The sequence below is a fragment of the Heloderma suspectum genome, chromosome 3, assembly GCF_057233095.1.
Source record: "Heloderma suspectum isolate Gila_16-S chromosome 3, 16-S_ref, whole genome shotgun sequence".
NCBI classification, from domain to species: Eukaryota; Metazoa; Chordata; class Lepidosauria; order Squamata; family Helodermatidae; genus Heloderma; species Heloderma suspectum.
In genome coordinates this window covers 3,400,094-3,422,897 of record NC_139460.1, presented here as the reverse complement: position 1 = coordinate 3,422,897, position 22,804 = coordinate 3,400,094, and the positions used below count along the sequence as shown (strand labels likewise).

At 47.9% G+C, this 22,804-nt stretch overlaps 1 protein-coding gene across 3 annotated transcripts in view; it reads right to left on the bottom strand.

Annotated features, from left to right (window-relative positions):
- ARAP1 (ArfGAP with RhoGAP domain, ankyrin repeat and PH domain 1) overlaps positions 1-22,804 on the bottom strand; it is a 158,754-nt gene that overhangs the window by 89,246 nt on the left and 46,704 nt on the right. For all 3 annotated transcript variants that reach the window (XM_084842318.1, XM_084842319.1, XM_084842320.1), the window contains exons 2-3: positions 13,343-13,448; positions 5,016-5,824 (exon numbers count right to left, since the gene is read on the bottom strand). In XM_084842318.1, the coding sequence (XP_084698444.1) occupies positions 5,016-5,737 (722 nt within the window). In that variant the 5' untranslated portion in view covers positions 5,738-5,824; positions 13,343-13,448. The remainder of the gene's footprint in view (positions 1-5,015; positions 5,825-13,342; positions 13,449-22,804) is intronic.

Genomic DNA, 22,804 nt, shown 5'->3' with positions numbered 1-22,804 from the left:
CGTCTTTTAATTTCATGGCTACAGTCACCGTCTGCGGTGATCTTGGAGCCCAAGAAAGTAAAATCTGTCACTGCTTCCATTTCTTCCCCTTCTATATGCCAGGAAGTGATGGGGCCAGATGCCATGATCTTCGTTTTTTTAATGTTGAGTTTCAAACCAGCTTTTGCACTCTCCTCTTTCACCCTCAACAAGAGGCTCTTTAGATCCTCTTCGCTTTCTGCCATTAGGGTGGTATCGTCTGCATATCGGAGGTTGTTGATAATTCTCCCGGCAATCTTAATTCCGACCTCTGATTCATCCAACCCGGCATTTCTCATGATGTACTCTGCATATAAGTTAAATAAGCAGGGTGACAATATGCAGCCTTGTCGTACTCCTTTCCCAATTTTGAACCAATCGGTTGTTCCATGTCTGGTTCTTACTGTTGCTTCTTGACCCTCGTACAGGTTTCTCAGGAGACAGGTAAGGTGGTCTGGTACTCCCATCACTTTACGAATTTGCCACAGTTTGTTGTGATCCACACAATCAAAGGCCTTAGCGTAGTCAATGAAGCAGAAATAGATGTTTTTCTGGAATTCTTTTGCTTTCTCCATGATGCAGCGAATGTTGGCGATTTGATCTCTAGTTCCTCTGCCTCTCCGAAACCCAGCTTGTACTTCCGGTAGTTCTCGGTTCGCATACTGCTGAAGCCTAGCTTGTAGGATTTTGAGCATCACCTTGCTGGCATGTGAAATGAGCGCAATTGAGCGGTAGTTTGAACACTCTTTGGCGTTGCTCTTCTTTGGAATTGGAATGTAAACTGACCTTTTCCAGTCTTGTGGCCACTGTTGAGTGTTCCAGATTTGTTGGCATATTGAATGCAGCACTTTAACAGCATCATCTTTTCGGATTTTAAATAGCTCGGCTGGAATACTGTCATCTCCGCTAGCTTTGTTGTTACTAATGCTTCCTAAGGCCCACTTGACTTCACTCTCTAGGATGTCCGGCTCAAGTTCAGTGACCGCACTATCATGGCTATCAGGGACATTCAGATCTTTCCTGTATAGTTCTTCTGTGTATTCTTGCCACCTCTTCTTAATCTCATCTGCTTCTGTTAGGTCCCTGCCTTCTTTATCCTTTATCATGCCCGTCTTTGCACAAAACGTTCCCTTGAGATCTCCAGTTTTCTTGAAGAGATCTCTAGTCTTTCCCATTCTGTTGTTTTCCTCGATTTCTTTGCATTGTTCATTTAAGAAGGCCTTCTTGTCTGTCCTTGCTATTCTCTGGAACTCTGCATTCAGTTGGGTATATCTTCCCCTTTCTCCCTTGCTTTTCGCTTCCCTTCTTTCGTGAGCTACTTGTAAAGCCTCATCAGACAGCCACTTGGCTTTCTTGCATTTCTTGTTCTTTGGGATGGATTGAGTTGCTGCCTCCTGAACCATGTTACGGACCTCCGTCCATAGTTCCTCAGGCACTCTGTCTATCAGGTCTAATCCCTGAAATCTATTCCTCACCTCCACTGTATATTCATCAGGGATATGATTTAGGTCATACCTGAACGGTTTAGTGGTTTTCCCGACGTTCTTCAATTTAAGCTGAAATTTTGCAAGAAGCAGCTCATGATCTGAGCCACAGTCAGCTCCAGGTCTTGTTTTTACTGACTGTATGGAGCTTCTCCATCTTTGGCTGCAAAGGACATAATCAATCTGATTTCGATATTGACCATCTGGTGACGTCCATGTGTAGAGTCGCCTCTTGTGCTGTTGGAAAAGAGTGTTTGCTATGATCAGCATGTTCTCTTGGCAAAACTCTATTAGCTTTTGTCCTGCTTCATTTTGTACACCAAGGCCATGCCTGCCTGTTATCCCGGTGATTTCTTGACTTCCTACTTTAGCATTCCAATCCCCTATGATGAAGAGGACATCTTTTTTTGGTGTTAGTTCTACAAGGTGTTGTAGGTCTTCATAGAACCGATCAACCTCAACTTCTTCGGCCTCAGTGGTTGGGGCATAGACTTGAATTACTGTGATGTTGAATGGTTTGCCTTGGATTCGTACTGAGATCATTCTCTCGTTTTTGAGATTGTACCCCAGTACTGCTTTCCCCACCCTTTTGTTGACTAGGAGTGCTACTCCATTTCTTCTAAGGGATTCTTGCCCACAATAGTAGATATGATGGTCACCTGAATTAAATTCGCCCATGCCTGTCCATTTTAGTTCGCTGATTCCCAAAAATAATAAATCTAAGCCCCTCTCCATCACCCCCATCTTGTGGCAACGAATTTGATAGATCAGTTATGCATTCTTTGGCCTTTCCAATTTCATGACCCCAAGTTCTAATACTGTGATGAGAAAAATCTCTCTATCGTCAGTTTTTTCCTCGCCTAAAAAGCCCCAGATCCCATTTCCTGCTCTCAAGGCCTAAAAGAACTCCCCCTCTTTACCTCACTTGAGGCCAAAGCAGACTCATATTAAAGAGATGATGTTAACTCGTGCTGAGATCAGCGGTGCAGTGGTAAATTTTGCAGTGCAGGCAGTCATCGTGACAGTCCCCGGAGCCTCGCCCCCAAGGAGAGTCCAAAAATTCAGGCTGCTCCGTTCATCCATATCAACAGACTAGTTTTAGCAGTTTTCATCTCCACCAGGAGCAGGTCTTTTGCAAAACTAGTGGGTCTGAATGGCCCATTCAAGACCAAGCCACCCCAAAAACTAAGAGAACATTAGTGATTGGGGCAGATTAGAAATGTAATACATACATTTTTTTTTAAGTTGCATTACAACAGGGAACGATATATCACTGCTGAGAAAATTCATTCCCCACCCTCAGCTACTGCCAAGTTTGACATGAAACTCAGTGGGAACAGGGGAGTCTGAGGGGAGAGGCAGATGGCCTCAGTGTCCCTGCTGTTAAAACAGTCCCACGGCTGCACCCCCACAAGCCCTGGTTCCACCACACCACTCACTGCTCTGAGAGTCATTCATTCATGCATTATATCTCTATACCGCCCCATAGCCGAAGTTCCCTGGGCGGTTCACAAAAATTAAAAACCGTTAAAATACGTTTATATAAAATATAACAAACCATTCACATAATGGCATAAAACAAATAGCACACACAACAACTTATATCTAAAACAGTTTAAAACCATCAACCAGAGACAATCAAGAGACTCATTATACACCGCCAAATGCCTCAGGGAAGAGGGCAGTTTTAACCTGGCGCCGAAAAGATGACAATGTTGGTGCCAGGCAGGCCTTGTCAGGGAAGATATTCCATTAATGGGGAGCCACCCTCTAAAAGGCCCTCTCCTTTGTTGCCGCCCTCTGGGCCCCCCTTGGAGGAGGCTCCCAGAGGAGGGCCTTACATGCAGAGCGTTGTGTATAGGTCAGTTCATACCGGGAGAGGCGTTCTGTCAGGTACTGCAGCCCCGAGCCGTGCAGGGCTTTATAGGTCAAAACCAGCACTGTAAAATGGGCTCGGAAGCATACAGGCAGCCAGTGCAAGAGAGCACCTTCCACACGCAGGTGCCTGTAGCGCTGCAGTGAATCGAGAGCTGCTCTGCCACAGCCACTGGACTGCTGGCTCCACATCCCTGCTGCTGCTGCTCCTTCCTCTTGGGGAATCCACAACTCGCCACCACTCACCTGAGGAGCCGTAGCTCAGTGGTAAGAGCCCCTGCTTGAGCCCAGGTTCAATCCCCAGCACCACCTCCAGGCAGGGCTGGAAATCTTCCTGCCTGAAACCTTGGAGGGCTCTTGCTGCCCGTCAGTGCGGCCAGTGCTGGGCTGGATGGACCACGGGTCTGATGCAGGATAAGCCCAGCTTCCGAGGCTCCCTTGACACAGTCTGGAGGTGGCAGCTGTGAGGTGCCCTCTTTGTCAGAAGCAGGAGGAGGAGGAAGTAGTGATGGAACAGGAGGGGGGGCAGGGAGGCACCCTGCCTCCTTGGACCATGCCTCCCCCCACACCCCGTGCATGCAAAGAACGCACTCCTGGCGGCCAACACTTCCTCCTGCTCCTGCGGGGAAAGGAAGGCCCCCCAGACCTCCTCCCATCTCAGACGAGCGGCTGCAGGCGCCTCCATCCCCAAGGAGAAGAAACAGCTTCCAGAGAAAATAGGGTGCTTCCAGACAAAGCTTTTATGGCCCCGTCGCCCTTTAACATACACAATTTAAAAACATTTTGAAACAGTTAAAAACGATTGAACAATCAAACTACTAGGACCCGATCAAAATTCCTAATATTAAAAAGCCCCATCAGATGCTGTCAAAAGCCTAGGGGTAGAGGGAAGTCTTAACCGAGCAACAAAAAGATGGCAACGCTGGCACCAGGCAGACCTCACTAGAAAGCGCATTCCACAATCAGGAGCCACCAGCGAGAAAGCCTCTCCCTTGTTGCCATCCTCCGAACCTCCCTCAGAGGAGGCACTCGGAGGAGGGCCCCAAGTGTTGATTGTAGCGTACGCGTTGGTTCATACTTGGAGAAATGCTCCAGCAGGTGTTGTGATCCTGAACTGTGTAAGGCTCTATAGATCAAAACCAGTACCTTGAACTCGGCTCTGAAATGTTCAGGCAGCCAGTGCCAGAGGGCCAGAACACACCAGAAGCTCAAAATGCCTGCTAGTCCTCAGTTCGCGCCTTGCCTCCCTCTCTCTTTCTCTGTCATCACTTAAAAGCTGTAGTTTTCATGCCCTCCACATGGCCAACGGTGTGCTGGCTGGGGATGATGGAAGTTGTTGCCCAACACAGCTGGAGCACACCAGACTGGAGAGGTGGAGCTTCTCACATTCAAACCACACAAGAAACATCTCCGGCTCTGGGTGCTTCCAGAAGCCCTGTGGAGCTTTTCCGCTTTTTCTTCCTTAGCGGAGGTTCAGCGTTGAGGGAGCTGCAGCTTCTGCAAAAGGAAGGTTCCCGCACTCGGAGGAGCGGGGAACACACAGCAGTGCTAACCCGCATCCCTTCCACAAGGCCGCCCACCCCCACCCCCACCCCCACCGTCTGCTTGGCCCCAACCCCACTGCAGCATTCCGCTTACCTGGTCGCTGCTCTCTGGGGTCCAGGCCGGGGGGGCAAGACGGGAGGCCGGCAGGGGACAGGGGGGGCTCTTTGGAGGGCAGGCCTGCTCTCCAGCTGGTAGCGTTTGGCAGGGAGTGGGGGCAGCGCAGGCTTCCCCAACTCTCCGGCAGATGTCGTGTCCGGACTAAGTCTGTCTCCAGCTGGCGGGGGGATGAGCCGTGGAGAAGTAAAATCCAGACGGGGAGCCATTTCAGTGGGATGTGCTGGGGAAAGTTCAGAGAGAGCAGGAGATGAAAACTTGAGCGGGGGGTGGCAGCTCGTCCTTGGAGGGATGGGTGGTGGCACAGGAGGGGGGCCTGCGGGGGTCTCCAACCCCTGGAAAGGAGGCGATTTCCTGCCCAACACTGTCACTGAGGCACGTCTGGCCTCCTGCTCCGCTGGAGAAGTCGCAGAACTGGGGCTCGTGCGAAAGATGTTGCGTTTCATGGGGACCGGCCTCCTTGGAGGGCATTTGGGGCCCTCCATGGTGGGCAGAGCCTCTGAAAAGGCCTTCAGCAGCCCCGAGAGGATGCGCTTGCGGTGACCCGGCAACAGGATCCCCAGGTGGGTCAGTGCCTCATCCGTCAGGTGCTGGCAATCCAACACGCACCACAGCTCGTTCCGCTCAAAGTTCTCACTGTACTGTTCCAGGTGCAGAGCTCGGAGCCACTCTGCCATTCGCAGGGATGCCCCTTCCGCCATGGCAGTGGGAGAAGCCCAACAAGGGGGGTCCCTCGGGCTCAGTTCATCCCTCCCGCGTCTTCTCGCTTGCGAGATCCAACACTCAACCTGTGGAAGAAAGCACAGAAGACCTTTTGTCAGTGGCCATCTGTTTCATCTATTTTATTTCATTTCTCACACTTAGATCCTGCATCTTTAACACCAAAGGGCAATCCCAGGGGAAACAAGATGTAAATAGCCCCCCTTCCCCATGTTTCAACAATGAAAGAACACAATAACAATATAAACATTGTTTTGCTGTTGAAACACCCACAGAAGAGAAGCAGAACACAGCACTTAAAAATGCAGCAGAGCATAAAATAAACATGTTAGCTCTCAATAGCTTCAAAAGATTGAAAGGCCTGCAAAGCAAATACCAAGGGACACCTTTACCTGACACCAAAATGGTACTGAGGGGGCTGCAAGGCCTCCATGCGAGGCGGTGTGCCACCTCCTCAACAGCTTGTGAGCAAGTTGTCTGAAGGCCTGCCTTCACTGCACGTGAAGATCAGTGAGCTGGATGTGCGCTGGAGACAGGGCCTCCTCTGTGGTGGTCCCAAAGATTGGGACCCCGCTTCCAATACCCTATGCCTCATCCCTTCCACCCTAGCATTTAGACAGGTCCTGGAGACCTTCTCCTCCAAGGCTGCCTTTGACCGATACCTGATCTTCCATCAGCAGATAAGCTTCACCAAGGAATTCTGGACACCTGTTCTCACAGACTCACCTTGAAATCGCACCTTGTCTCTCAGTTCTTTTTCTACATCACTTTGGGAGAATATTCAAGTATTCTCAGGGCCTTGGGGATGTGGGGCACCACACCCAGAGAAGAGCCTCGTATGACAATCTCAGGGACCAGACTATCATCCAGGAAAGGCCAATGAAACCACACCACAACACTAAGAATAGTATTTAATGTTATTATCCGTGATAGCATGCACTGGTCACATTTCTACTTGGGGTTAGCTTCTTTTAGCTTCACAACTCTGTAAGCCGAACCAATGAGCCAGGACCAAACCCTGGATTCTTCCTGTTTTAGCCAACATTCCGCCTCCCTTGCAACACATTCACTGGCTCTCTTCTAAAGCAAGCTCTGCATGCTACATGTTTACATGCTTGGTTTGTGCCGAGCAGAGATGCCAGGGCACAGGACCAGTGATTCTTGACAGCAATGGGAAAAGTAGCCCAGAACAAGGGGGGTGCTCCATGAAGCACCATGAAGGACTCTCCCGTGTCCCAAACAAACGTTCCTGATAATGGAGATCTTCCATGGAGCCCCCACCCCACCCCCTCTTTTAGGAGACAAAGTAGGTGGCCACTAGGAAGAGAGCCTTTTCAGTGGCTGCACCCCGACTGCAGAACTCCCTCCCAAGGGAGATCCACGTGGCACTGAAGCCCCTCTCAGAAACATACATACATGTAGTCAATGTGTGAGGAGGGATTGGGATCACGCCTACTGTAACTGGCTTGATGACAGCACCCCCACATTCTCTGTTCTGTTGCAACATTCTTTTTATTAGTTATTTATTTAGATACGGCCGTTGCATTTTGCGCAAACTGCAGTTTCTGAACCGTCTTGTATAGCAAACACACAAATCAAATCAACCCACTAAGATCAGCCAAGATGCCTGGGATGCCCAACACTTCTTAGAACCCTCTTGACCTGCAAGGTGTTGACCTCCCACTGGCCTTTGAGGGCACCATAAAAGGAAGAGACCACTCTGCTTCTGGGATTTTTATCCCGCCCTTCCTCCAAAGCATTCAGGGTGGCAGGCCCTCCACCCTACTTAGGGATGTGCAAATGAGCAAAACCCAAAGTCTTCCAAATGCCATCTTGAATGGAATTTACGACACAAGTTCGTATCAGACTGCGAACTTCGTTTTTTCTTTTCGCATGAAAATCCATGCGTATTTTTGTGCATACTTTTCCAAATGCATGCATCAATTGTGCACATCTTTGAAATGTACACATACTTCTCCCATTGATTAAAGTGATTTGTGCCCATTTTAAAAAATTATGCATTTTTTCATGCGCATTTTTCAATTGCATGCATGCTTTCAAACGCATTTTGGGGGTCTGCAAATCAGATTGCACACTCAGAAATGCACAAATTTTAAGTGCAGAGTTCATGTTCAGTCCAGAAGGCGCAAACTGGGTAAATCCTGATCAAAAATGTACTAAAGCAAATTTCTCAAACACCCCTACCCCCCACACACACACACGCACACACTCACAACACCACTGTGAGGTAGGCTAAACAGATATAGTGATGCTATAGCTGAGCAAGGGATCTGAGCAGAGGGCCTCCCTGATCTACGTCCAGCGCCACATCCCTCGGGCTCTCTCACGTCCGACAGACCACAGCAACAAGATGCAAAGGGAGCAGGTCAGAGTGCAGCAGGCGCAGGCTCTGTCCCTAGCAAAACCACAACGTCAAGACAAGCCGAGGGTTTGGAAGCGGTGAAGAGAGAGGCGTTTCTTTCCTTCCTCCTTCCCCAGAACCAGTTCACACCTTTGACCTCCATGTGCAAAGATCTGGCCCATTATGGCTTGATGAACCAAGTGTTCATTTCTACTGGCCAGCTGTGAAGTCCAGTCCCACCGAGATAATTTTGTCACTTGGGCTTTATGTAGGTTGAATTTTTTTCTTTTTAGCCCTTTTAATTGTGCAAAAATACATCCAAAAATGGAAATACTTTCTTCTACAAACAATGTTTGTTTTTACTTTTAACTTGAGGTTCATTCCACTGCTATTTTTAAAAAACTTTTAATCTGAGATCCATCCCACAGTTTTTGACCAGATATTCCTCCGCTTCCAAATTAAGACTCTTCTTTTTCCCAACACTCAAATCTCTATGTTTTATATATGTTTCAGTATTAAGCAACATTTATTTTGCTGTTTTCTGGCACAATCATAAAAGGTACATAAAGTGTAGGATTTCACCAGTAAGATGCTTACTATAATTGACCATAGTAAATTATAATTACTATAATTTTCTGACTTAGAAATTTAATTACAACAATGAAGGAACAAGGACCAGTTTCTCAAGGAGTCCTGAGGCATGTCAAAGACTCGGGCTCTTCTGTGGCATGTCACCTTCCCCAATCTGGTGCCCTCCAGATGTGTTGGACTGCAAATCCCATCATCCTCAGCCACCCACTGGCCACACTGGCTGGGGTGATGGGAGCTGTAGTCCAACCCAGGTGGAGGGCACCCCATTGGCAGAGAGTCTAATACTCAGGTGCAGTTTTTTTCCCCATCTCTGTGCCCATGATGTTTGGAAAAGCTACATTGGGATTATTGTATTTATTTATTTTGGATGCCATCGTTGATACAAGTCTGGTGGATGTAACTTTGGCTCCTGCTTGTCCAGTTACAATACTTTGGTTTCTCTTCAAATGATATAAATCTTTCACCTCTTACAATGGATACTATTTCATTTGTACAGCCCAAGGATGTGCACAGGATCCTTGGAGAAGTGAGGCCTACCACTTGCGTGCTGGACCCTTGCCCTTCATGGCTTAGAAAGTCCTCCAGCCCCCGGCTGCTGTTATGAGTGGGTAAGGGAAGACTTTCTGAGTGGGTAAGGGCAGTGGTGAACACCTTTTTATGGCAAGGTGTGATTCCGTCTTGCCTAAAGAGGTGGTGGTAATAATCTTGGTGTTTTTTTAAAAAAAACCTCCCTGAACCCCACAGCATTAGATAATTTCTGGCTATTTCTCCAATATTGGCTATTTCTCCAATATTCCATTCTTGGGCAAGGTGCTGGAGAGTGTGGTGGCTCCTCAGATCCAGGGATTTCTGGATGAGATGGATTACCTAGGTCCATTTCAATCTGGCTTCAGATTTGGTTTTGGGACAGGGACTGCTTTGGTCACCTTGGTGGACGATCTATGCCAGGAATTGGACAGGCAGAATGTGCCCCTTTTAAGTTCTGCTGGCTCTTTCAGTGGTTTTCAATACCATTGACCATGGTCTCTTTCTGAGGCATCTGTCTGAGGTGGGACTAGGAGGCACCGTTATACAGTGGCTCTGGTCCTTCTTGGAGGAGCGGTCTCGGAAGGTGGTGCTGGGCAATTCCTGTTCACTGCTGTGGCCGTTGGCCTGTGATGCCCCTCAGGGTTCCATCTTTTCCCCATGGTGTTTCACATATACATAAAACCGCTGGGAGAGACTGTCCAGAGTTTGGGGGTTTGGTGCCACCAGTATGCTGATGAAACCCAGCCCTATCTCTCCTTTCCATCTAAATCCAAGGGAGCCGTTCTGGTTCTAAATCGGTGCCTGATGTCGGTAATGGACTGGATGAGGGCGAACGAACTGAAGCTTCATCCAGACAGGACAGGGTGCTCCTGGTCAGCTGAAAGGCAGGTCAGGGAATAGGGATGCAGCCTGTGCCGGATGGGGTCACCCCCCCGCCCTGAAGACTCAAGCTCACAGCCTGGGTGTGCTCTTGGGCTTGGCCCTGGCCCTGGATGCCCAGGTCTCGGTGGGGGCCAGGAGCACCTTTGCGCCAAACTGCGCCCGTCCCTAGAGAAGTCTGATCTGGCCACAGCTATGCATGCCTAAGTTGCATCCACTTGGACTACCGTAGCATGTTCCCCGTGGGGCTGCCTCTGAAAACTGTTCAGAGACTTCAGAACGCTGCGGCCAGACTGCTGACCTGGGCCGGTTACAGGGAGCAATGCAACACCCCTGTTGCAGCAGCTTCACTGGCTATCGGTCTGTTTCCGGGCAGAATTCAAAGTGCAGGTTATGTCCTATAAAGCTCTATATGGCTTGGGACCAGGCTGCCTGAAAGACCGCCTTCTCCCATACAAGCCTGCCTGGTCCTTAAGATCTTCTGGAGAGACCCTTCTTTCGAGACCCCCACCCTCGGCGGCATATTCGGTGGTGGCAGAAGAAAGGGCCTTCTCAGTGGTTGCTCGCAGGCTGTGACACTCCCTTCCCAAGGGAGGCTAGATTAACTCCCTTGCTGCTGTCCTTCCGCTGGCAGGCAAAGACCCTCTTTATTCAAGTAGGCATTTGGCCCGGAAGTGGGTTTGTGGGGTTTGGATGCTGTTTTTCTTCTGTAATTGTTATGCTTTTATTGTATTTTAATGTGTTTCATTGTTTTAATAAATTTTAAATTGTTTTTGTAAACCACCTTGAGTGCCATATTTTGGTAGAAATCAAATAAATCAAATAAATAAAAATAAATAAAACAAAATCTAAAATGTTCTAAGTTTAGTTGTTGGAGCATTGCCTTTATGGCAATTAACGTTTCTTACCCAATGTCATGTCTGAGCTGGTAGCAAAATAGAGCAGAGCAATTTGAGACAGTGTTTTGGTCTCTCATGAGGGCGGATGTTGCGTCCTGTGAGAACCGATGTTTGGTTCTGAAGTTCCTGTATTTGGCCCCTCATATTCATATGATTTCTATGAACTTACTTACCTATGTTTTCCACTAAACAGAATTTCTCTAGCAATTAGGTGTGTTTTTTCTTCAAAGTTCCCAGCTATGATTTTGCAGTGATATCTTTCCTTCAAAACAGGATGCCACCAGTTTCTTTTTTGTAGGTCCTGTTGACTTCTTACAATATTTTATGTTATCTTCCATTTGCGTCATAAGCAAAACATATTGACAATGCTCCACATATGCAGACATCCGTTTTTCCAACTTTCTTATCTGATGTGCATTTTGCTTTTCCCTGAATTTAGGTAGGAAACTTTGCTTTTCTCAGATTCCTTTAACAATAGCAGGTTCAGTGAAAAGTCACAGCATTTCAGCACAATGCTTTTGTTAGAATGCTTCTGTAAGAATCAAATGGGTTCCAACTTAGCATATGTTGGAATGGATTCCCTTAATTTTAGTTTTTTGCTTCTTTATGAAAGTTATAGCTTAGGGGAGTGTAGCAATTTATGAAAGAGGTGTAAGACCAATAACTCTTTATTTTGGATAAATATCTGCCTATTCCGCAGGTTGGTGCACAAGTCTTGCAAGATGCAAAGGCTTATGGGGCAAATATTAGTCAGAAATGGCTTCCCCATGATGGTTTGCAGTGGCTTATGGTCTGATTAGACACGTACAGTCTGGCCAAACATTCAGAAAGGGGCTGGATGGGAGAAATCAGCAGTTAGAAAACACTGCCTTGCTGGTACTTACATCTGAGTAAACATTCATCAGATCAACTTTTAAAACACATTGAGCGTTTGTTTAACAAAGCCTTTCTTCAGCCACTGAAATATAACCTCTAGCTTTTCACTAGAAATACAAGCAATCTTTCAAGGAAGTTCTCCCATTTAAACTGCTAGTCCGAACTAGGGAGATCTTTAAAAAAAAAAAAAAAAGGAGTGGACAGATCCCGTTTCTGCTTGATTCTTTCCTTGTTCTTTCATTTCCATTTATTTTTTATATTTAATCCTTTGCACCACAAGCCAATAGTTTGACACGTTAGAACAGAACGACTGCAAAAAGGGTGCAGGCTGAAAGAGAGGGTCACGCCCAACCCGCCCCCCCATAGCCGCACTGTGGAATCCCATCTTGCTTGGGCTGATCAGCGTAGCCAAGCTCATTTTTCTGCAGAATGACTGGTTCAACATCCTGTATTTCCACACCTTTTGAATTTGAGCAAATCATGCCAAAGAATCGTGATGCGTAAAAGCCACTCTGATGCAAGTTCAGCATTCCCCACCCTGGTGCCTTCCAGATGTGTGGGTCTGCTGTTGGCCATGCTGGCTGGGAATTATGGGAGTTGCAGTCCAGCACATCTGGAGGGCACCAGGTTGGGGAAGGCTGTCCTAGGTGCAATCTCACTGTCTCATTCACGCAGCAGCGCATGGAGGAGCCATAATCATCCTGGATTTATCAAAGCCTGGCCCCATGATGCATAGGGTTGGCGAAGTCCCCTTCTGTTGCAGGCCCATGCCAGACATCCACCAGACTCACCACAGATCTAGCTATCCAATTCATTCAAGAAAGTATGAAGAACAACCTCACATGGTTGAAAAGCTTGCACCACGGATGTCCTCGGCGTTTTTACAGGAAGAAATATATATACATTCATAGGGAGCGTCAGAGGACAGTTGTACTGTTTCTAGTAGAAATGGCGACTGAGCGGGAGCGAGACCTGGCCACCAGGTGTATCGAGCGGTGTAGTCTTCGGTTCTGAGAAACAGGTATACAGGTCTGCCCCTGCGTTGCTTCTCAATGGGTAGACTCAGTTCCATCAACAGGTACGGCGAGCCTCACACAGCAAATCTTAGACAACTAGGAGCTTCCTTACCTCATCAGTATTCAAAATGCGGGGTGCGCAAGCTTTGGAGTTACACATAACTCTTTATTTTTAAAGAAGGTGTCTTTGAATTGGGCACAGTGCCAAGCCCAGCTCATCCTCGCCTTCATCCTTTTTTTTCAGTCTTAAGAAAGAAAATGAAGAAAAGCTTGCACCGCTTTCCTCATTTTAGGCCCATCCATGTCCTAGGGCAGCTATCCCTGACTTGGTGCCCTCCAGATGTGTTGGACTACAACTTCCATCATCCCCATCCTTAGCCAGGTCCCATGATCCCTCAACCCCCAAGTGTTTAGGTTGAATGAGTGGATCCTTACCTCCAATCTGGGAAATGCCCTGGAGTATGGCGCCTTTCTGTGGTGCTAAATGTTTTGATGTGTCAGCACTGGAAGGACAGGACAACAGACTCACAATCTACTGGGCCTGTCAATAAATCAAAGAACAATTAAGTCACCCATAATCTTCCCATCAACGAAACCCCGTGATTGCCCAAAGCACCCCAGAATTTCTAGACACAGTGTGAAGACTCCTGCTGTATGTTAAATTCAGATTTCCAGTTCATCTGGCCATGGTGTAGCACGCTGCTCCCTTCCCTACACAGGCCCAAGGGTCGTTCATTGGGGCCAGTGCAATCCTGTAACATGGACCCCCTCCCACACCCATATCACAATCCTGTCCCATAGATACAGTCATATGATTCATGAATTCATTTTTTTTCTATTTTAATTCTGAAAATACATTTCCTAGATTTTTGAAATCACACTATGGCACACACTGGTGCTTTTCTACCATGCCACCCTGCAAAACTCCTTTTTTTCCTTTTCACTGTTTTTGTTTAAGAGAGCAATCAGCCCAGAGAATAGTCCTACAAAGCTAGTTTCTGACTATTTTGTAACTTTTTCGGCAGCAGCACTGGCTCCCACAGTCCCTGGGATCAATGTCCCTGATTATAATGGTGCACTGTCTCTCCCCCTGGCTATGCACAAGGAACTCTGGGACTGATAGTTCTTGAGCAGAGTGGCCATGTCTCCTACTTTACAGAGGAAAGTCGTCTATTTGAAGGGCTGTCAGAAGACAGTCCTCTATTTGAAAGTGTCCTCTGTTTGAAGAGCCATCCAGTCCAAGTCTGGTTTAAAGATAAGGATGAGAGATCAGGCAGGGGCCTTGAGGTTGCCCACCCACAGTTAGCACCAGACAGCAGACTGAGCAGGTATATCGCACACCTGGTCACAATCTTCCCTACTATGGTGAGAGAGAGTTGACTCTATTGCTATTTAAATTATAGTGATCATTTCTTAATTTGCACCTACACATATAAATTGGCATACGCAAATCTTACACAAATCTGAACCCTCTTTTCATCTTCCTTGGCACTGCGGAAGTGGCCGCCCTATTCTTGAAAGAACATGTCAAAGACATCTGTCTTTGAAGCAACTGGTCCTGCTTTCACTGCCCAAGTGCACTCTTCCTGTTCTAGGGAAGGGCCTGGATGGGCCAGCCAGCACCTGCTCAGAATGGTGCATGTCCTGCTCTGACACAGCTTCTGCTTGGCTTCAGGAAATCACACAAGATCTGGACAGCAGGTGCACAGGGACAGGGAAATACGTTCCTGGAAATATCCTCAAGTGTGATTTGCAACGTAGCCTCGATTCTCTTTCCCAAACTTGGGCGTTGTCCCCATATTACTGTTTTATTTCTGTTATCCTGGAGATGGACAAAACAAAAAAGGACACATATAAGAAGTGGAGAGAAGGCCAAGCAACAAAGGAAGAGTACAGGCAGGTAGCAAAGAATTGCAGGGGTGGCGTCAGGAACGCTAAAGCTGAGAACGAGCTGAGGTTAGTGAGGGAGCTAAAAGCAACAAAAAGGCTTTCTTCAGCAACATGCATAGAAAAAGGGAGAGGAAAGAAATGGTGGTTCAGCTATTAAATAAGGATGGCAAAATGATAACAGATGACAAAGAAAAGGCAGAGGTGCTCAATTCCTACTTTGGCTCAGTCTTCTCCCAAAAGAGGGTCTAGAACCCCCTGGCAAAGGCGAAGTACAGGCTGAAGGGGCAGGATTGCAGCTTGAGATCGACAGGCATATGGTCAAGGAACACCTAGTTACTTTGAATGAGTTCAAATCTCCAGGGCCAGATGAACTGCAGCCTAGAGTCATAAAGGAACTGGCAGAAGAACTCTCAGAACCACTGTCTATTCTCCTTGAGAAATCATGGAGGATGGGAAAAGTGCCAGATGACTGGAGGAGGGCTAATGTTGTCCCTATCTTCAAACAGGGTAAAAAGGAGGAACCTGAACTACAGACCAGTCAGTCTGACATCAATCCCTGGGAAAATTCTGGAGCAGATGATAAAGCAATCCATCTGTGAGCACCTTGAAAACAATGCAGTGATTACTCAAAGCCAACATGGATTTGTCAAGAACAAATCCTGCCAGACAAATCTGATCTCATTTTTTGATCAAGTAACCTCCCTTATGGGCCGTGGGAATGCTGTAGACATCAAATACCTCGACTTCGGCAAAGCTTCAACAAAGTGCCCCATGATATCCTGATGAGCAAACTAGCTCAAAGTGGCTAGATGAAACAACGATCCGGTGGATCCACAGTTGGCTACAGAATCAGACTCAAAGAGTGCTTATCAATGGGATCTTCTCAAACTGGGGAGAGATAACGAGCGGGGTACCGCAGGGCTCAGTCTTGGGCCCAGTGCTCTTCAACATTTTTATTAATGACTTGGAGGAGGTGGTGCAGGGAATGCGGATCAAATCTGCAGATGACACAAAATTGGGTGAGATGGCTAATACTTTGGAAGACAGAAACAAAATTCAAAGTCATCTTGATAGACTGGAGCGCTGGGCAGAAAACAACAGAATGACATTGAATAGGGATAAATGCCAAGTTCTACACCTAGGAAAAAGAAACCAAATGCACAGTTACAAGATGGGAGATATGTGGCTCAACGACACTACAAGCAAGAAGGATCTTGGCATTGTTGTCGATCACAAGCTGAAGATGAGCCAACAATGTGATGTGGCTGCAAAAAAGGCAATGCTCTTTTGGGCTGCATTAATAGAAGCATAGCTTCCAAATCCCGGGAAGTACTAGCTCCCCTCTATTCAGCACTAGTTAGGCCTCATCTAGAGTACTGTGTTCATTGACTACGCTAAAGCCTTTGATTGTGTGGATCACAACAAACTGTGGCAAATTCTGAAAGTGATGGGAGTACCAGACCACCTTACCTGTCTCCTGAGAAACCTGTACGAGGGTCAAGAAGCAACAATAAGAACCAGACATGGAACAACCGATTGGTTCAAAATTGGGAAAGGAGTACGACAAGGCTGCATATTGTCACCCTGCTTATTTAACTTATATGCAGAGTACATCATGAGAAATGCCGGGTTGGATGAATCAGAGGTCGGAATTAAGATTGCTGGGAGAATTATCAACAACCTCCGATATGCAGACGATACCACCCTAATGGCAGAAAGCGAAGAGGATCTCAAGAGCCTCTTGTTGAGGGTGAAAGAGGAGAGTGCAAAAGCTGGTTTGAAACTCAACATTAAAAAAACGAAGATCATGGCATCTGGCCCCATCACTTCCTGGCATATAGAAGGGGAAGAAATGGAAGCAGTGACAGATTTTACTTTCTTGGGCTCCAAGATCACCGCAGACGGTGACTGTAGCCATGAAATTAAAAGACGCTTGCTCCTTGGGAGGAAAGCTATGGCAAACCTAGACAGCATAGTAAGAAGCAGAGACATCACCTTGCCGACCAAGGTCCGTCTAATCAAAGCTATGGTTTTCCCAGTAGTAATGTATGGCTGTGAGAGCTGGACTATAAGGAAGGCTGAGCGCCGAAGAATTGATGCTTTCGAACTGTGGTGCTGGAGAAGACTCTTACGAGTCCCCTGGACTGCAAGGAGGTCAAATCAGTCCATCCTAAAGGAAATCAACCCTGAGTGCTCATTGGAAGGACAGATACTGAAGCTGAAGCTGAAATATTTTGGCCACCTAATGCGAAGAGAAAACTCTCTGGAAAAGACCCTGATGCTGGGAAAGACTGAAGGCAAAAGGAGAAGGGGACGGCAGAGGATGAGATGGCTAGATAGCATCACGGATGCAATGAATATGAACTTGAGCACGCTCCGGGAGAGAGCGCAGGAAAGGAAGGCCTGGCGTGCTATGGTCCATGGGGTCACGAAGAGTCGGACACGACTGAACGACTGAACAACAACAAGAGTACTGTGTCCAGTTCTGGGCACCACATTTTCAGAAGGATGCAGACAAACTGGAGAGGGTTCAGAGGAGGGCAACGAAGATGATCAGGGGACTGCAAACAAGGCCCTACGAAGAGAGACTGAAAGAGCTGGGCATATTTAGCCTTGAGAAGAGAAGGCTGAAAGGAGATATGATAGCACTCTTCAAGTACTTGGAAGGTTGTCACAGAGAGGAAGGCCAGGATCTCTTCTCGATCATCCCAGAGTGCAGGACACAGAATAATGGGCTCAACTTACAGGAAGCCGGATTCCGGTTGAACATCAGGAAAAACCTCCTGACTGTAAGAGCAATACGACAATGGAAGCAATTACCTGGGGAGGTGGTGGGCTCTCCCACACTGGAGGCCTTCAAGACGAGGCTGGACAGCCATCTGTCGGGGATGGTCTGACCTGGATTCCTGCATTGAGCAGGGGGTTGGACTCGATGGCCTTGTAGGCCCCTTCCAACCCTACTGTTCTATGATTCTATGACAATTGGTCACCATTTGGCTGACCAGGCCATAACACGGGGGAGGGGGGGAAGGAAGGCTGCTGTTCTCCTTACCCTGTATTTGTGTCGCCCACCATTTGCTTCCAGAAATTCCCTCACTCCATGGATACTTTTTTCATTTTGTTAACCCCCCTCCTGTAGGGGAGGGGGTGATTTAGGGAAGCAAACCAGGGGGACGGGGAGGTTTAACTCCTCCCTCCCAGTGCACAGGGGTCCCAATCCAAGTTGGGGTCACGTGTGCTTATCCTAAAGAAAACGCTAACCCTCCACTAGCGTGGTTAGAGCATTGGACAAGGACTCAGGTGACCCAGGTTGAAGGCCCCGCTCGGCCATGAAGCTCACCGGGTGACTTTGGGCTGGTCACTGACTCTCAGCCCAACCTACCTCACAGGGCTGATGTGAGGATAAAATGGGGAGGAGGAAGAGGACCATCTTGGGATCCTTGGAGGAAAGGCAGGATATAAATACAACGAACAAACAAAAATGCTGCATGAGTAGCATAATGTGTCCTTTGGCTCCTGGCTCAAGAGGTAAGGAGACACCTTCCTGGCAAAGGGTCAGGAACCGAAGCCACACCGAAGCCTCCAAGCCAGCCTCCCACAGCCTGGTGTCCCCCCGATGTCTTGGACTCCAGGGCCAATCATAACTGCACACCCGTCCTCACCATGACTCACTCTGCCACCCCCCTGCCCTTGAACACCCCCTCCTCCTTCTGGCCTCACACTTTCCACCCCCACACACATGCATAGCAGTCTTTGACCTTTTGGCATCCTAACATCTGCTCTGCCCCATATTGCCTCAGAAAATTACTCATTGATAAGATCACCACCCCCAGACCCTCAAATTGCCTTTCCCTCGAGTCTCTCTCCCCTACGCCTGCCTCTCTTCCATACTCAGTTTCACACCCAATTGCCAGAGAAACATAACTAATGCAAGTTTGCTGTAATGCAAAGTAGCGCAAGGAGAATGGAATTCTGGTTAAAAAAAACCCTTCTGATTCCGTTAATGAGCAGATGATGGAATGAAACACACCTGATGATCCACAAAACACAGACGGGACGGATGTAACAAAAGCCTCCCTAACCTCCACCTTGCTTCAGAGCGAGTGCTCCAATAGTTGCCTAGCCAGAAACAGTCACTACAACTCAAGGCCAAGGTCTGTGGTCAGAGATAAGGGGCATTCCCCTTGGCAAAGAAGAACGGGGGCACCCCACACAAGGACAGCTTGTTCTTCTGTCCCTCCCTCCTCCCAGGCCAAGAGCTCTGTCATTGCAAAACTCTGCATGGTGGCCCTGTACTGCTGCCACACAGGGCCTCTTGAATGAACAGTGAAGGAGTTTCCTGTGGCTATAAATAGGAAACGTGAAAGCGCTGTCCATGGCAATCACGTTTCTCTGACTCACAAGCGTTCTCTCTCACTCCCTCTCTCAACCCCCCAAGAATACAAACACCTGTTGGGGTATGACGTTTGCAGGAACTAGGAGTGAGGGTGCAGGTCAATGCACACGCACCGGTGCTTTCTGAAGAAGGAAGAGATCTCCGTCTCTTTGACTTGATCTTTGGACTTGAAACTGTCTTGTACAGCAGGAAGCTCTTGTTTCTCAATTCATTTACAGAGGGGAACTGACTCCTTTTAGAAACATAAGCACTGCCTGACAATGAAGCGGGGGCAAGGGGCAAGATCCAGCCTCTGCATATGCCACATGATCATACGAGCTGGATGCACAATAAGAACATCAGAAGAGCCCTGAGGCTGGATCAGACCCAGGGTCCCTCTAGTCCAGCATTCTGTTCACACAGTGGCCACCCAGCTGCCCACAGGAAACACACAGGCAGGACATGAGTGCAACGGCACCCTCCCACCCAGGTTCCCCAGCAACTGGTGCACCGAGGCTCACTGCCTCTGATCCTGGAGGCAGCATGTAGGCACAATGTGGTGTGTTGACATAAAATTCAGCATGTTGAGATCTCAGCACATACTGGCTTTAGAAGCAAATTTCTAGCCCTTACTGCTGCAGAGATAGGCTTGGGTGAGTGCCCATTGAAGTCTCAGAAGCTAGTCTGGGGGCTAAGCAAGGTGCTCATTTATCAGGGGGGTGAGAACACTCTACACAGATCTATGTCACCCGAGTATGGTGAGCAGCGGTGACAAATTAAACACATGTGAGGAACACAGGCAAACGTTGCCTGATCAGTTTCAGAGCATGAAATTTAAGGCACCTCGCAAAGATCATGATTTCAATTTTGTTTTTTCAGCACATTAGAGTAACTCTAGAGGAACTCTTTGTTCTCTTACATTACCAGTTCGTGCCAAGTAAATGCAAATCCACATCCACCACTCCTGGGACTTCTCCTTCTCCCCAGCTGAAATGACGGAAGCACAAAACTGCTCTTCTGCTCCAGCAAGCAGGTCAATTTTTAATTTTCTGCAGTTAATACATGAAGACGGTTTGTGTCATCATTCCAGTGGCTCTTCCCTGACCCCGTGCCGGAATGAAATCATCCTTCCTGGGACACGAGGGGCCAAGACTGGGCACAGCACTTGCTCTAGGTACAGCTCTTCGCACCACAGAGAGGCCCACGCTGCTGGAGTGCCACAGCCACCACACACGTGAAAGCCACGCTATGGGACGAGTGGGTGAACCATGAGGGAAGGGGGCGAGGTGCCCCGGGAAGCTGTGCCTGCCTGCTTCCCAGGAGCAAGACCAAGCCAAGGGGAAGACCAGCCTGGCCCATCCCTTGGCCAGACAAGGAGCAGCTGCAGGGAGCTTTCGTCCCCCTCCCTGCCAGGAAAAACACCGGGATTCTCCAACTAACATTTGACCAGCTGGGCGGCCGAAGGAAAGGGAAAGAGTGCCCTGCCCCCATCCGCCGGCCTAAGGGAAAAGAGCCACCAATTGCTCTTTTAGCAAGAACACCAGCAAGGAAAGTTCAGCCTGGCCTGAAGTGCCCACTTGCAGCTCACCACCTTGTTTTGGCCTGGAAAAACTAATCCCCCTCCTCTTCCCTTTCCCTCCACTCCCCCTCCCTTGTGTGTCTTCATCTTTTTAGTTGTAAGCCTGGTGCCAGGGCCTCTCTCTCTTTTGTGCTGATGGGAGCCACTTTAGTTCCTGTGTAGTTTGCAGGATGCTCAAAGGGTAACACTAAATGGTACATTAAGCTAAACAGAAATTGGATTAGATTTCTGATCTAGCCAAGCTTCTCCAATGTGACCTGTAATCACTGGGTCCCACCACTGCCTTGGAGCAACATTTCCAAAACTCTACTAGAAGCGCCTCCCCTCTTATATCAGGGAATTGTACTTGCCATATTTGCAGTCGCATCACATTCATGGCTCACTGGCACCAACTGATAAACCAATGTCCCCCAAATCTTTGTTTTGTTAGTTCCATCTGCTAAAAAAAACATTTCTTTTTGTCCCTAAATATATATATGCATGACCTTACACGTACTACCAAATTACTATGTATTACTGAGAGCCAGGTTGGATGAATCACAGGTCGGAATTAAGATTGCTGGGAGAATTATCAACAACCTCCGATATGCAGACGATACCACCCTAATGGCAGAAAGCGAAGAGGATCTCAAGAGCCTCTTGTTGAGGGTGAAAGAGGAGGGTGCAAAAGCTGGTTTGAAACTCAACATTAAAAAAACGAAGATCATGGCATCTGGCCCCATCACTTCCTGGCATATAGAAGGGGAAGAAATGGAAGCAGTGACAGATTTACTTTCTTGGGCTCCAAGATCACCGCAGACGGTGACTGTAGCCATGAAATTAAAAGACGCTTGCTCCTGGGGAGGAAAGCTATGGCAAGCCTAGACAGCATAGTAAGAAGCAGAGACATCACCTTGCCGACAAAGGTCCGTCTAATCAAAGCTATGGTTTTCCCACTAGTAACGTATGGCTGTGAGAGCTGGACTATAAGGAAGGCTGAGCGCCGAAGAATTGATGCTTTCGAACTGTGGTGCTGGAGAAGACTCTTACGAGTCCCCTGGACTGCAAGGAGGTCCAATCAGTCCATCCTAAAGGAAATCAACCCTGAGTGCTCATTGGAAGGACAGAGACTGAAGCTGAAGCTCCAATATTTTGGCCACCTAATGCGAAGAGAAAACTCTCTGGAAAAGACCCTGATGCTGGGAAAGACTGAAGGCAAAAGGAGAAGGGGACGGCAGAGGATGAGATGGCTAGATAGCATCACCGATGCAATGAATATGAACCTGAGCACACTCCAGGAGAGTGCACAGGACAGGAAGGCCTGGCGTGCTATGGTCCATGGGGTCACGAAGAGTCGGACACGACTGAATGACTGAACAACAACAACAAGGATCAAATTTAAAATAATAATAAAAATAATGAATTCCATTTCATGGTTGTCTGACTGGATCTTACTAGAATACTTCCATATTTGCTTTTCGCCAGGAATTCAGCTATTTCATTCTATCTCTACCAGTCCTGTTCATGAGTCCAGCCAAGTCGCCCCACCTGACTTCCTGACCCTTAGTACAGATTACAGCTCCACTCTGTGCACGGTGGGAGCAGTACGTGTTTGCGTGAAAAAAAACGTGGGTGTGGTTGCCCACGTGGCGGTGGTTCCCACTGCCAGAGCTAGAGGGACTGGGAAAGACACCAAAACATCTGACTTTTCTGTTTGTCGAGAAGGTGGGCTGAAGTGCATGTGGCGAAACTTACTCATGTTTTTCGCTTCCAGATTGCCAGCTGATCGCAACCCACACATTTGTCAGTTCAGACATCACATCAAATCATGATGCCTTGATGGACAGCTCACAGTCACACGGGTTCAACCTGCTGCCATCGCATGGAGGAAGAATGTCATTCTTGTGCCACGCCAGGCTCAAGTTATCCCGAGTCTCTGCTTACTGTCTCCTCCTTGCTCACCCTCCATCTCTCACGTTCACACTCACACACAAAATCTCTGCCCCCGAAGCAATCCAGGACAGTCCAGAGCAACACCAAGAATGAATCACATCCATAAGTCCATCTTTTCTGC